This window comes from Sminthopsis crassicaudata, chromosome 2 (assembly GCF_048593235.1).
Source record: "Sminthopsis crassicaudata isolate SCR6 chromosome 2, ASM4859323v1, whole genome shotgun sequence".
NCBI lineage: Eukaryota > Metazoa > Chordata > Mammalia > Dasyuromorphia > Dasyuridae > Sminthopsis > Sminthopsis crassicaudata.
This window is the reverse complement of record NC_133618.1, coordinates 86,257,137-86,273,966: the sequence shown is the minus strand read 5'-3', so window position 1 is coordinate 86,273,966 and position 16,830 is coordinate 86,257,137. Positions and strand designations below refer to the sequence as shown.

General features: G+C 33.4%; 1 protein-coding gene across 3 annotated transcripts in view; it reads right to left on the bottom strand.

Annotated features, from left to right (window-relative positions):
• PPM1B (protein phosphatase, Mg2+/Mn2+ dependent 1B) overlaps nucleotides 1-16,830 on the bottom strand; it is a 67,979-nt gene that overhangs the window by 22,479 nt on the left and 28,670 nt on the right. For all 3 annotated transcript variants that reach the window (XM_074286705.1, XM_074286706.1, XM_074286707.1), the window contains exon 2: nucleotides 738-1,597. In XM_074286705.1, the coding sequence (XP_074142806.1) occupies nucleotides 738-1,583 (846 nt within the window). In that variant the 5' untranslated portion in view covers nucleotides 1,584-1,597. The remainder of the gene's footprint in view (nucleotides 1-737; nucleotides 1,598-16,830) is intronic.

Below are 16,830 nucleotides of genomic sequence, written 5' to 3'. Positions count from 1 at the left end.
TTGGCTCCTCCCTCTCCAGCTCAGCAATTCAGAAATACTAATTTCCTAGCACAAGATAACCCATCTCCCAAGGTCCAAAGTTTTCATTAGCTTCTCCTCCTTGGCTGGACACCTTGCCTTCTTTTCTCTCTTTCCTGGCTTCTTTCAAGTTTCAGCTAAAGACCCATCCTTCTCTTTCCCCCTGACCCTTTCTTCTGAGGTTATCTCCAAATTAACTTGCATATATCCTATTTGTACACATCTGTTCACATATTCTCCCTCATTAAACTGCTCCTTGAGAGGGAATTTTACTTTATTTTTTTGCCTTTGTTATTTCCAATATTTAACCCAGTTCCTGGAACATATAGTAGGTGCTTAATAAATGCTAGTTGAATATCTGATCTAGAATCAGTACTTACAAAAGAGGTGTGTCAATGTCAGAAACATACCTTAAAACAAACTTGTAAAAACTTTAAATTAAAGTTTAAATTATTCCCACCAACAATTGCATTAAATTGAGGGAGCTTTATGAAATCCCTACCACCCACTGCCATGTAGAAATTTATAGAAAAAACAGAACAATATCAATTGTGATTAACAAGACACTTTGGGGAAAACATCTATCCCAATGCAATCATTAATCTGAAATCTTTGCTGATTTTTTTTTTTACTGGTTAAAATTTTACTGGTTAGACAACCCTCTTTAATGTGATATTTCAAACCCAAGTAACAATTCATTAGTAGCAATATTTACATACCTTATGTAAACAAGTGTCCACAACCCAATTGCACACTTTTTCCAGGTCATCAGATACCTCAAGCCTAGATTTAACAAATTCACAGAGCTCCTCATTGCTCATAACATCCCAGATCCCATCACAAGCCAAGATGATAAATTCATCCTCTTCTGCTCTTAAAATTTCATAAACCTCAGGCTCTGGAGAAACAAGTTGTTCTGTAGGGCCCTTGCCATCCACACACTTGTAATCATAGTCCCCCAGAGCTCGAGAAACTGCTAATGAACCATTAACACGCTGTATCATTACACTGCCTCCTGCATTTTGGATTCGCTCCTTCTCCCTTGGATTGCAAGGTTTGTGATCCTGGGTTGAAAAGCAGACTTGTCCACTCCTAAAAAGGACAGCACGTGAATCTCCACAGTTGATAAAGTAGACATGTTCAGGTGAAATCATAACTCCTACTGCAGTTGAACCACTCCTGTCCATTCCATTTCTGAGATCTGAAAAGTTACGCATGTATTCATCAATTTTCAAGAAGCCAGTTCTGATTCCGCTCTTAACATTTTCCACTGAAGGTTCAAGAGCAGATCCAGGTTTTTCTGCTGCCCTAAAATCTTCATTATTAGTAATATGTTCTAATAAGTGTGATGAACAATAATTTGCCACTCGAGATCCAGCATGACCATCATAAACAGCAAAAAATGACCAGTTGTCCAAGCCATGAGGAATACCTACAACCGCTGTGTGAGCATCTTCCATTTCTACTCTCCATCCTTGCATGCTGCTTAGGCCATAACGCAAACCATTCCCAGCACCATGAGCATTGTGTTTCTCAGTTTTGGGTTTATCCAAAAATGCACCCATGTTTAGTACTGAATCTGTGGGGAAAAGAAAGGATAGGTGGTATCAATTCAAAAAGAAAAAATATATATATATAGACACACACATGCATATTCAAATTGTTAAAAAGAAGCAGAATGTTATATAACCAAAGATTAATACAATCACCATTATTACACAATAATACATAAGGCTCAAATAGTGAAGGAAATACTAACTAGCTATCTATGGAAGAGACCTTTGAAATGTCAGCTCCCGGGGTAATACTTTAAAACCACTAACATGGGATTGAGGAAAGAAAAGATAACAGAAAAATTTGAGCAAAGGTCAAATCTACTCAGTCATAAAAACAAAACTTACCAAAGCTGATTAGCAGCTTAAAACACCCACACACCCACACACCCACCACAAAACAATATAAAATTACTAGGGACATGTGCTTGTCTTATATCAAGATTTTGTTTTTGACAGGGTAAATTTCAGAGATGAAGGTAGTATACAAGGGGAGAGCCTGAAGGAAGCACAAATGCCACTTCAAAAGGTGAGATTATATGGTTTGTGTTTTGTGTTTGTGTATAATATATTTATTGATTAGTATTCATTCAAAATTACAAGCGAAATCACAAAAATTAATTGAAGGAAAGAAAAAAAATCCAAATCCTAATGAACATTGTAGAGATATTGAATTGTCCTGAAAGCTTAAATTATCCAAAATTTCCCTCTCAAACATGAATACATGTTCCCAAGAATGGTTATATAATCTTCTCACTCAGAGCTTTTGTCATATCTACCTAGCAATGGTATTAAATAAATTAAATAAAAAATATTAAATAAATGGTATTAAATGGTATAAAATAAAGGTATTAAATCACTTTATATATGTAATGGAATTAAATCATCATTGGAAAATGGCCAAAGAGTAAGTACAGATAATTTTTACATAAATGCATAAATTATAGGATATTGCCTGAGTCCCTGTGGTTTCAGTAGGTTTTCCCACTGAAAAAATTCCCATTACCAGTAAGTTGCTACCATCTCTGAAATTTATAATCTTAGGATGGTGTCTAGAGAGCTTCAGTAAGTGAAGTAACTTGCCCCTGATGATACAATATGGTGCTTTCTCACTAATTTTAGATAATCACTCTTTAGATATTCCAACCTATTGATAACAAGAGAAATGGAAATTAGAACAATTTTAAGGTGCTACTTCAATAACCATCAAAATTAACAGGGGGAAAAAATGGTAAAAATCTTAAATTCATGCCATACACTGAAGTAAAACATCTGGTTCTGGGGAAAAAAAAAAAAAAAAGGCTAAATTCTGGTCCAGATCTATTATTTCACCTGTATAATGAACTCCCGGTGAAGAAATACTCTTCCAATGCATACTTGTAACTGCTCTAAAACATATGGTTAAGCAACTTGTCCAGTGTACTATAACTAAGATAAGCTTTTTAGTGAAATTTAACTATGGAAAATTTTAATTTACCCAAAAGCTAAAACTGAAATGCAAATGAGTGAAATAATAACCAAACACATGCAACATTAAACATCTAATGAAAACATTAATTCTATTTACAAATAACTTAAATTTTCAAAGCTGAATATATAGTAAGACCAAAAATCAAATTTTATACTTATACTATTTTTCTCTTCTATTGATTCAGTTTTTTGCAATTATTTTAAAAATTTGCAAGCTTTAACAGAAAACAAGGGCATTTAAGAGAGAGAAATGATTAGTGAATTAGCAAGACTTCATTAAAAAAATAATAAACCACGCCACCTGGGTACATTGTATAGGCATGGATCAAATAGTCATTATATCTTCTGGACCACCTACAACATGCAATACACAATATACCTGAAAGTAGACCAAACCAGACTAAAATGTAAATGGGAAATATTTAACAAAATTAAGTAAAATGGATTAAAACAATTTCAAAATTAAGTCAAAAATGGTCCACAAAACTCATTTTCTGGTTAATGGCCTCCATTTCTATTTCAGCCTGACACCACTGACTTACATCAATAAGATTGTGACATTAAAATAATAGCAGAACATGGGAATGGCCCTAGACATCATCATCACTTTTATTACAATGCTTATATTTCACCAAGTCACCCCCAAAGTCTATTTAGTCATAGGGAAAATAAAGGGATTTGGCATAGATAGTACTTAGGTAGGCTTAGAATTGGCTAAAAAAACTAGAGTAGTGGTCCTCAAACTTTTTAAAATAGGGGCCAGATCACTGTCCCTCAGACTGTTGGAGGGCCGGACTATAGTAAAAACAATAACTCAGCCGATTTGCCATAATCCCGCAGGCTGCATAAACGTCCAGCAGGTGGTACTTTTAAGAACCCCTGAACTAGTGACTAATGGATTGATGTCAACTAGGGAGGAGGTCACTAATACAGTATACAAAGCTGGAAAGGATTGCTAATATATTATATAGTACCACTGGGATCCAAAAAGACCAACAGATTAAAATGGCCTAAATCTAAAAAGAAAATATTTCTTTCACATTAGACTTTCCATATTGCATTGAATTGGAAGACAGAAAGAGTTCACAGAGTTCATAGGAAAAAAGGTCTGGAATTTTTATTTTAAAATATAGTAGCCAAAAAAAATTGCAATCTTAAGTTGCTAAATTAATGGAAGCAATGTGTAAAATAAGAGAATTGTTCTTTTCAAAATTCTCAACTCCCTTTTCCCCTTTTACCGTTTTGTTCTACCACCATTGTTCTCTAAACCCCACTTTCTTAAATTATAGGTTGTGACTCCATATGGGATCAAAATGCAGAGGTCATGAAATGGTTTATTATCAGCAAATGTTTGTTTGTATACCCAATTTTACATACTTATACCTAGGTCTTGTAAAAAGTTTAGGAATATCTGCTCTAAATAAACACCAATGTGGATTACTTCCACATCTATTTCCATTTCTCCATACTAGCTGCTGATTTATATGCTATTTACCGGGCATATTACATTCATATTATAGTTTCAATAGAGTCCTCACTGTCCCAAAGCAGTGGAGGGACCATTTTATTCTTCTCTAACTCCCTAGCTCACTTTCAAAAGAAAACTACTCAAAACCTCCTCTTACTTCAAGTCTTTTATGTACATTTCATACTGAATGTAGTAAGAGCATCTCAAATTCACTATGTCCAAAACAGAACTCCCTACATTTTTTCTCTAAATGCTCTTTCAAACTTCTGTCTATGCAGGGTACCACTATCCTTCCAAAGCCACAGATTCAAAAGCTTACCATTATCTATAAATCTTTTTTCCTCACACCAAAAAGTCAGTTGTCAAATGTTTCTATATTTTGTATCTTGCTTCATATAATCTCTCACATCTGCTTATTTTCTCCTCTTACAGACATCATTTAAGGTTAGGTCTCATCATTTTCCATCTAAGTTGTTCAAACAGCTTTCTATTTTGTCTCCCTACCTCAGAGCTTTAGTCCATTCTACATGTTGCTAACAAATGATCTTCCTTAAGTGCATCCCTCCCCTACTCAACCAACTTCTAGTTTCCTATTGCCTCTAAGATAAAATATAAAATATAAATCCTTCTATTTAGCTTTTAAAACCCTACACAATCTGGCAGAACCATTTCTCCAACTTCATTTACTATTACTTTCCTTCTTACTTTCACAATGACACTATCTCTCATTCATATGGCACTATCTCTCACTTCCAATGTGTATGCACTTACTGGCTGTATTCTAGGCCTGGAATGCATACTTCTCTCTACCTCACAAACTACTACTTACTGCTCTTCCACGATGCAGCTCAGGCATCAGCAGCAGCAGCATAAAGCTTCCTCCTGTGCCCCATTACTAATGCTCTCCTTCCTAAACTAGCTTAGATGTAACTATTATTTATGCAAATATTAGTATGTTTTATATGTATGCCTTCTCCATCAAAACAAACTTATACCATTTTATTTTAGTTTTAGTTTTAATCTTTATATTCCTCCCACCTTAGCATAGTATCTGGCAAACAGACATGTAATACTTGCTAATTGATTAAGAAGGTATTGAAGTAAGGTTGTTGGGTTGTGGTTGCTTGGTTGTTGTCCCCTGTAGTCACATGTTTCAGAGAATCTTGCATAATTCTGATGTAAGCATGGAAAACACCAAGAGAGTCTTTAAGGTGGCATTTTTTCCCTCCACTAAATAAAATGCCTTCTTATCTTTTGTTAACTATGGTGTGCGCATTATGTGTGTTAGGTATTTCCACATCTTTCAATCATGTGATATAGATATGAGCTACAATGGTATACAGCTTACAAAAAGTTCTCTAAAAATATCAAGGATGCCTCTGATGCATGTATAATCATAAAAAATTTATAACAATTTATAAACAAAAGTCAATGGTTGATATTCCCTTAATTGCTATTAGTATACTCCATGACTTTCTGTTCCTTTACTATTTTCCCCTCCTTCAGATTCCTGTGTATCAATTTAACACTTTACAATTGGTTGGCTTTAACAAAACCTTTATTTAAATTTTGCTTAATCCAACTGATTTTTCCACCTTTCCTTTCTTTATTGCCATGCCTACTTCTTCTGTATTTGCTTTATGGTTAAAAAGCATTATTATTTAAAAGTGTGTGGATCTTTCCTATACTTTTTCTAATTGATCTTTAAGTACTCTAATCATGACATTACTTAGCTATCGTTAAACTAATTTTATCTATCATTTCTTTTGTTTTATGAAAATATATTCATAATACTATTCTCCCTATACAAATGAATTGTATTCTAAACTTGTGATATCTTTGGCTGTCATGCCACTCTAGTTTATCAAGTAAATCATGTGTGCACAAAGATGATTTTTTTAAGCTCAACTGGGATCTCCTCTTTATAACAATTGATTTATAATCATTAAATGTCTATGAGAAATCACTACAAAGATTGTATTTCTTTTTTTTTTCAAGAGACTGAAACTATTTAATTGCAAGACTTATCTTTTTCTTACTTTATTATCCCCGAACTTGACCTTTGAACAAGTCAGAGACCTAAATATATAAATAAACAACTTATTCAAGAATGACCTCTTTATGTGTGATATCAATTAAATGTTTGCCAAATCCAGCACCAATTTCACAATTCTTATTCTTTGTATAGTCTACAAGTTTTTACCTCATTTCTTATTATTAATCCCCACATTTTCCAACTTTTGTTTTTAAACCATCTTACCTTCACACAGGACCAAAGTATATGTTGATTATATTACGAGGGCCTAATCAAGTTCTCTATATAATTTTTGATATCTTCTTCTTGCTTTGCATTTACTTACTTTAATGCATCTTGTTTTCCCTTAGATAAGTAAACTCTTTTTTTCCCCTTTGCATTCCTAGCACCTGGCATATAAGCACTTAAAATATCTGTTCAATAATTGATACATTAGAACATGAAATACTTGATTAAAATGCTTTTAATCAAGAAATAATCCTTTTACCAAGCTTAAAATATTCCACAAATATTTTCCAAAATCTTTTAAATCTTTTTACTTTTATTTAACTATGGGACTTCATTTAATATTTCAACAAATGACGAGATTTGATGGGTAGGGAAAGTTTTAGGAGTTTGATTTTTTTTAACCATATGTAGAACCAACTATAGAATCTATAACTCTTAAATTACCAAGAACAAAGATTTAGTATTAGTATGTGAAAGTAAAAGCAGCACTTTGTTACTTTAAATCTAAACAATGAGTGGAATAAATATTAAAATTAACACAATTTTTTTACTAATATAATGAAACCTCAAATAATTGTAGTTTCCATTAGAAACTACATAAAATACAGCAACATGTTCAGAGATCATGTCTATTTATTTCAATATCCTACTCTATCTCATTTATGGCTACATAAACACCTACTCCTAATTTGTGGACACATACATATGGAACAAGTAGTACCTGGAATAATAAAGGAGAAAGGTAGAAGAAATTGTAAGATAACTTGCTTAGAAGTGTTTCTCTCTAAACAGGACAAATTTCAAAGTAGTTTTAGGTAGAGGTAACCTAATTCTGAAATCATTTTATCTCACACAAAGATCTACATCAATACACTTTCATTTACACAAAGAAAAGTTGACCTAATTAAATATAATTTTTATAGTTCATTTCTGAATTTTAATATTACTTGTTTTCATAAATATGTTCATACCATCCTTCCAGTCAATAGAAATATCCTCTGGTTTTTACCAACCTGATTTCATACTTACCTCTGATCAAAAGCCTTTCAAAAAATTTGAAGAGCATGTGCTTATTAATAATTTAATATGAAACAAAAATATTGTTCAAAGTATAATATAGCTTTTCAAATAAAAAATATATTCAAAATAAGCATTAAATTATTCCTTTAAAATAATAGCGGGGCAGATAGGTGGCGCACCAGCCCTGAATTCAGGAGGACCTGAGTTCAAATCTGATCTCAGACACTTAACACTTCCTAGTTGTGACCCAGGCAAGTCACTTAACCCCAGCCTCAGGAAAAAAGTGAACCAATATTGAGCCTTAATGATCATTAAGAAAGACCATTATAGTATTAAAGTTATAAAGATAATCTTGGTTAGTATGTAATAGTAATAATGGTCCCAAACTCCCTTTGCAGAAACATGCAGCATAGAAGGAAACTATGCAAAATGAACAAAATACATCATACTATGATCTGCCATTTTTGTTCAGTAGAATTAATTACTGGAAAATCATTTTAGGAATGATTTTTCTTGGTAAAAGTTATATCCAAAGACTTAAAGAAAGCACATTTTATACACATTCCACAATATAAATTCTTAATCTAGTAGCCAGATTTAATAAACTGCAATATTAGCACATTAAAAAAAAGTGCAAAATGGTGAGCTTATACTATTTCATTAAAAATCTAGAAAGGAAAATATCTTCCCAGAACAGTAATCTAAATTATAAATGCCAAAAGCAAAATGATTATAGAAAACAATAAGGCTGACTAATGAGATTTTCCTACATGTGGGAAATTCAACTATACAATGTGGTAGTGGCAGGTGTCCCTGACAAAAAAAGAAAAAAAAAAAAAAAAAAAAAAGAAAGAAAGAAAGAAAAATGTAACAAAATAGCAAACAAATTATTTGTTAATGACCTGAAAAAGAATGAGCCAACAGTAACAATCAGCTACTAAAACAAGTACTGAAATTCTGGGTGCATTTGTGTCCAAATCAGGAGAAAAAATATTCAGGCACTGGTCAGATCACGTTTGGAATAATGAGTTAGGCTCAGAATGTCATATTTTAAGATATTATTGCAATCAATAAGGGAATCAAGAGTGATGCCTGAAAACTGTAACATTAATAGGCAGAGCTGAAAGCACTGGGAAGATGCTTAGCCAGTTAAAGAAAAAAACATGATATTGGTTTTCAAATATTTGAATGGCTGTCATGGCAAAGGGGTATAGAAATCCTATGAAGCTTCAGAGACTACAGATGAAGCTCATTCAATAACTGAGCTACCTACTACAGTATGTGTAAGCAGAAGGCTTGGCCATTTATGTCAGAGATGCTGTTAAAGGGATTCCTGCATTAGATGGGAGACTGTACTAGATCTGTACTAGACTGTACTATGATCATTAAACTTCCTACCAACTCTATACTATGATAGAAATGCAAATTTGAATCTATCCAACTAGGAGAATACAAAATATATTTTTTTGGATCAAAATGGCAATTTCTAGAAAGCATGAAGCTAAAGAGCAAAAACCATTAAAAGTTCTATGAAAAATTAAAGGAAAACAGATTATAAATATACAAACAACTTCCCAAAATAAAACACAAAATTTTATTTTAAGAATATGGCACAGTTTACATAATAAAACAAAACCTATACAAATCAAAACAATTTCTGAAATCTCAAACAGAAGCAAAAAGATCAAACCAAGTAAGAAAAATGAGTTTGCTTTCAAAACTAATACTCCAGGGAGAAAATAGTACTTAGCCTCTTAACTGTAAGTGACTCCTGAAATGCTAAATCTCATGGTCTCTCAGGTCTACTGAAATCCCTTACAACTTTGAAAATGCTTCAATATCTAACTAGACTAAACAAAATCTCCATATTTTACCATCCCCCATTCTTTCTGACCATACTTTGCCTCAGTTCTTACCTAGCCTTAAACACTGAATGGCCATTGCCTAAGTCAAACTGAAACTAAAGACTTTAGGTTTTTTTTTTAAAGGCCAAGGTCTCCCAAAGAAAGGTGGCTGTCTTCAGCCATCCACTGGACCCAGACAGCAATAGAGGATAAAGTGGGACTGGTACTTTTGCACATTCCTCCTTCATTTAAAACCAATGCACTTGCATGTAGTGGAATCATCCCCCCCCCCAAATATGTCATGGTGCTCTCAGAGAATGAATGACAAAAAACAACTATATTGAAAATATTAACAAGCTTGCATTTTCAAAGATAATCCACTGTTTTGCTTATTCTGAAGCTCTTCCATCTCCCTACACTTGTTTACTCCCTTCTCTCACCTTGAATTTCTCCTTACTCATTAGCTTTCTGTCCTCTACATAAAGAAATGTTTGCCTCAACCTGAAAAAAACCAACCGACCTTGACACCCCTCTATTTTTTCTTTTCATAGACAAGAGCCATCTAAATTCACTGTTTTTATCATTTTGCCAATCACTCACAATTCAATATAGTTTCTTCCTCCACACTCAACTGAAACACTCTCTCTACACATTACCCCTAATTTCCTTAAATGTTAAATAATCCAAGAAGGCCTCCTACTTTGCATGTTCTAACAATGATGATAAACTCTTTAACCTAGACATTTTCTCCCTCTTTGTTACATGATACTTTTATTTAACTTTCTCTCTCCTGAGCTATAAATCTCTTCTCTAAATTCTATTATTGCTGATCTCATCAAATTTCCTGGGTTCAATTATCTGTCATGCAAGTGTTTGCCAAAACTATATTTATTTGTTATCTACGTCCCAAATTACCACATTGACAACTATCCATTTCCATCTGAATGTTCTATAGGGATATCAAATTCAACGGGATGGGGGCAGCTAGGTGGTGCAGTGGATAGAGCACCAGCCTTGAATTCAGGAGGACCTGAGTTCAAATCTAGTCTCAGACACTTAACGCTTCCTAGCTGTGTGACCCTGGGCAAGTCACTTAACCCCAGCCTCAAAAAAAAAAAAATTCAACAGGTCCAAAATAAAAATTTATATCTTCCTTGAAATACATTCCTTCTCCCAAATTCATTGCTTCTACTGATAGCAATATGATCCTGAGAGTAACTCAGGTTTAAAACTGTTTAAAACACCACCATATTATTCCAACCCTCTTGCTTCAACCTTATATTGAAATGAGATGCCAAATCTTGCCGTGTTCTGATATCCTCCATATTATTCCCTTACATGGTTACCTTATTACCTTACTTCCCTTATAACTTCCCTCATATACACAACTGCAACTGATCTCCCCGATTCCACTTTCTCTTTACTCATCCATCCGTCATATCACTGAAAAATTTCTAAAACATGGCTCTGACCATATCATCTCTCCATCACTCAAAAAAAAGTGGTTTCCTAAAATCCCAGGATAAATAATAAATTAATAATATAATATTAATTCATATTAATATATTATCAGTATTGCATCTGAAAGCTTCTACAATCTACCACTTGACTTTCCTATTTTATCCCATTACACCCTTTCACAGACTGTCCACTGCAATCAAACTACCCTGCTAGCTATTCTCCATATATGATATTCTATTTCTTCACTCAGTGACTTTGAATAAACTATCCTCACATACATGAAAATAGATTCCTTCCTCACTTCTACTCTTAGAAGCCTGATCTTCTTTCAAACATAGCTCAGATGCAACTTCTGGCACAAGGCCCTTCTTGATTCCCTCCCTCATTCCTTTCATTACAGCACTCTCTCTCTGTGTATCTCAATTACTTTGCATGCATGTACTTGCACTTATCAATCTATTTGTTTTATTCATCCTCTGCACTTGCTCCTAGTGAAAACTTTCTGGAAGACTGGGGCTATCTTATCTTTATATCTCTGGTCCTGGATCCCTTATCTTATAAAGGGAACATAAAAAGAAAAAAAAATTATAAAACTGCAAAGCTTTTGAACCAATAGTAACAATACTACGTTTCTATTTCAAAGAGGTTTTTCGTGAAAAGGATCTATATGTATAAAAAAATTTATATTACATATTTCTGGGGTGGCAAATACTGGAAATTCAAAAGATGTCCATCAACTATGGAGTGACTGACCAAGGTGTAATATGATTGTAGTAGAATATTATTATGCTAGAAGATTATTATTATTATTAATATTATTATTAATAATAATAATAATAATATTATAGAAGAATATTATTATGCTAGAAGAAAAGACGAACAGAAAAAAGATTTCCCTGAACTGATGCAAAGTAAAATGAGCATATTACACCCAGGAGAAATATTATTCACAGTATCAGCAATATTGTACAATCATCAATTGTGAAGGCCATGGCTATTCTCTGCGATACAATGGTTTAAATTAACTCTTTCTGATTAAAAAAACGTTACTTCCAGAGAAAGAGTGGATGCATTCAAAGCGAACTTTCTAAAATTTTTCTTAGGTTTCATTTCTATTCTATTAGTCATTTCTATGAATAATATGAAAATATGATAACATGTCTTTCATAACTGCACATGTATACTCTAACTGCTTGCCTTTTAAATGAGAGAAGGGGAAAGGAGGAAAGAATATGGAATTCAATTTCTAAAAAATGTTTAAAAATTGCTTTTACATCCAACTGGGAAATGATATTAATAAAAAATTAATAACAAAACAATATTTACTTAGTTACAGTAAAAGAAGTCAGCAATGGGAAATAATATTATATTAATAATTATTATATTAATAATTATATTAATAATATTATGATATTATTAACAATAAAATAAAATCCTAAGTCTAATAACATTCTTTTCACAATATACCTGTGTTAAGACTGAATCATATCTGCCTAAGAGAAATGAAAAGGTTCTTTACACATTGTATAATGAAAAAAAATTTAAAATAAATTTTTAAAGTATAACATGAATAACATTGCTCAAATTATAAAAATGATAAAATATGGGAAAGATCAAACCAATTGTCTCTTTGATTATATAGTAGTAAATACACATTTCTCTCAGAAAGACATCATAATATTACAGTTGCAAAATGTTAAGCTATCAGATCCAGATCCTGTATTAATCAAATTTAAAACCCTGAACACCAAAGTACTCTGGATAAAAAGGTGTTTTTATGATCCTATTTTCAAAGATGCAAACAAATTACTAATAAAGCCTCCAAACATGTATATTAAAACAGTTTACTCAGAAAAATTAATCATAATTTATACCTTTTATAAAAAGGTAAATGAGACAAAAGAGATGCTCCAAATTGATTATCCTTACAGTTATAGCACCAAAAAACTGGCATTTAAAAAAATATTAAATTTAAATATATTGAAAAAATATTCTTTTCCCCTCATTAAGACAGCTGATTTTACAGATATAAGGAGCTCTTGGTAGGAACGTTTCTATTATCAAATCAGGTCCACACTTTAAGCAAGTTGCCTTAAAAAGTGGTTTACAGGCACTAAAAGGTTAATTAATAGTAAGTGCTTACCCTGTGCCAGATATTGTGGTAAACAAAGGGGATAAAAAGAAAAGTAAAACTACATCTCTGCCCCCTAGAAGCTTACCATCTAATGAGGGACACAATATGCAAATAACCATGTACAAATAAGGAGATTTTTAAGAGAACAGCCAAAAAGACTATTTTGTGCTATAGGGTGTCTTCCTTATCCAATCATTACACTAAGGTTACAAAAGAAAACTGTTAGGACTCAGTAGTTCCTACAACTCCTTGGCCTTTTCCAGCTAACAAAACACTTAATGACTAAAGTCTCTTTATTCTGATGTAAATTAATTGGACCATACAAAAAGTCTTTATGATTTAAAGCATCCTTTCCTTTTGCTAAAAAAGTACCTTTTTCTATTTACCAACCCTGCCAGATCTTAAGCCAAAATAATTCTGTAAACTTTCCTGGTGTCATACACACTTTCTAAGTCACAAGGGGAGAGTGTATTAGTGAGTGTCCAATTGTCTGTAACATTCATTGGCTCATTCATGCAAAAGACCCTAATTTTTCTTCCAATGTAAGAAAATTTAGAAATCACTAAATTAAGAATCAGGAAGGGCAGCTAGGTGGCGCAGTAGATAGAGCACCAGCCCTGAATTCAGGAAGACCAGGGTTCAAATCTGGTCTCAGACACTTAAAAGCTTCCTAGCTATATGACCCTGGCCAAGTAACTTAACCCCAGCCTTAGGGGAAAAAAAAAAGAATCAGAAGAACTTTCTATAAAAGGCTAGGGTTTGAAGGATCCCAGGGAGTTTTAGGAGATGGAGTTGGAGGAAGAGCATTCCAGGTACAGGAAACAGCTAGTAAATTCTCAGGCTCAGAAGATGGAACTTTCTTTTTCTAGGAATAGCAAGGTCGCCTCAGTGCCACTGAATGAAGATGTAGGTAAAAGTTAAAAGAGAAAGTACAAGGGATAATATTTATTTAAATTACTTATACATATGTACTGTCAAAAAATTATAAAATTAAAAAAAAAAAGACAGCAACAAATAAGATAGAGGGTAAGAAAGATTGAGAAATTGAGGAGCCTGAGTGATAGGAAGGATATTACCTACAACAGGAAAGTAAGGGTTGAGGGGGGAAATTAGTTGAGTTTTGGACAAATTGGTTTCTACAAAACACCCAAATTAAGATGTCTAATAGCCACTGTAGATGTGAAACTGAAAGTGGGCGAGGAAGTTAGTGCAGAATAAGATTCAAGAAGATGAAAATTAAATGGACAGGACATGATGAAATCACAAAATGTAATAATATAAGAGGAAAAGAGAATAATGCCCAAGAGCCCTGTGGCACACCAATGGACTTTCAATTCAGATAACATGGTAGAGAATTTAAAAGACAATAAAAGGAAATAATAAATAATATAATAATAAATAAAAGGAAATAGTCACAAAGAGATGCTTGATGATAGCTGGCAGGGATGGAAAGTTCACATTAGGGCTTTGTACTAAGTAGTGAAGAGAGGAACAATCCACTGAAGGGGAGAAATGGGATTACCTGTGCACGAAGAGGGATTGGCTGGAAAGGAGCCCTGGAAAGGAGAAGATAGTGATAAGTCATCTGATCGAAGTAAGAGTAAAGAAGAGAAAAGAGAAAGTTCATAGTGAAAGGCCTTTCATATTCATTTCATATTCAGTAGAATATGAGGAAGGGGAACCATGGAAGCCTTGAGGAGGGACTAAAAAGATTTTGGAAGAGCTGCTGTGGCAAGAGGGAAAATTAATTTAATTCTGAGCATTAAATAATTGCATTACAATCTTGTGGACCCAGTTGAAGTTATGTAACATAAATTTGTAATGGACTTTATAGGCACAGTTTCATAATTTTTTCCAGCTTCATTCAGCAGCATGTATTTGTAGAAGTGAAGACAGCAGATGGTGGGAGGTGGGAAGCTGAGAGGATAAGATGCTCAAAGAAAGTTACCAAAGTGAAGATGGCAGAGGGATAACCTGAAAGTGGCAATAAGTGGTAAGGGATATTCCACCTCCTCCAATTCAATCAATCAATCTCAAAGTGAAAGTGTAGCCAGTGCTGAGAAGGAAAACCAAGAAACCTGTGTTATCAAAAGGGAGCCAAGTTTTAGTGAGTCAGAAGATGAAAAGAGGGAAAAAGGAAAAGGTTAAAGACAAAAAAGTTGATGTCTATGGTGCAAATATTCCTCAGAGCACAATGAAAGAGGTGGGTAATTCTAGAAGGTTCAGTATGAAGGTTGGGAAGTGTGGACAAGGAATAAGAGGAAGGTTGGATTGTGAGGAATAGAAAGGTTATAAAAAGGAAATAGAGGAAGGTTAGATTGTGAGGAAGAAGCAGTGTAGAGCTTTGTTGAACAGGCAGGGGAAACTTAAACCCAAGTCTTTCTGTGAGATAAGCTCCATAGGTACATATCATCCTATTTTCATAATAATAAAAAAAAGAATCTATCTCAGTTCCAAACCACAATTAAAATACAATAAGAAGGTTACAGATCGGCAAGATCTGTTACAGTTACCTTCAACCTGGTTTAGCCATTCTGTCAAAAGGGTATGGTTACAGCCTTTTAGAGAATGACAGAGGAGAGTTGTTTTCTAAGTTTTCATATGTTTTCTACATAAGTTTTCTAAGTAATCATATGTAGATAGACCATCTTTAGTTATGAGTCTTAAGGTTAATCTTGACAAATTCATCTACATGTCAAGCAACATTTCTACTTTAAAAATTTTGATGATATACGAAACTATTTATAAGTCTACCAACTGAGAAAAAATAAATTCAAGTCATTCAGAATTAGATAAGAACCAACAAATGAAACACAAGATGTGGGATTTTTTGTTTTGTTTTTAATCTGCTCTGTAGTCATCACTGGTATCATAACCATTTAACATTGCTAGTTCTGAAATAATTTGCTAAATATAGAAGGGAAAAAATATGCTGGCAAAGTATTAATAGTACATAAGCAAAAAACTACATAATCCAAAAGTAATTTATGGAAATTCAATTTATTAAGCCTAAACATATACAAATTATTTCAAACATTTGAAACTAATGGTTAAACCTTTAAAATGTAATTTAACTAATTGTTAAACCTTTAAAACCTTGAGACTACAATAGTAGTCTCAAGAAAATTAAATTCGGAAAAACATGACCAATGACTAAACATTATGAACATACATCAACATGTGGATTCTGTTTTAAATAACATCAGAAGACCCATGTTTAAAGACGCCTCTAGGTCAACTCACTTACCTTCTCGGTCTTCCTTTATAAAATGTAAGAGTTAGATGGACTAAATGTTTAGATCTCCTAAAGTCTCTTACAGTTGTAAATCTAAAGCAATACAGAGTAGATACAGAGAAGATTCACTTCCTTTGCTGTGTGTGTGTGTGTGTGTGTGTGTGTGTGTGTGTCTGTGTGTGTGTGTGTGTGTGTATGTGTGTGTGTGTGTTTTCTATAACAATGGCCTTCCGGGGCACCTAGGTGGCACAGTGGATAGAGCACCAGCCTTGAATTCAGGAGGACCCTAGTTCAAATCTGGTCTCAGACACTTAACACTTCCTAGTTGTGTGACCTTGGGCAAGACACTTAACCCCAGCCTCAA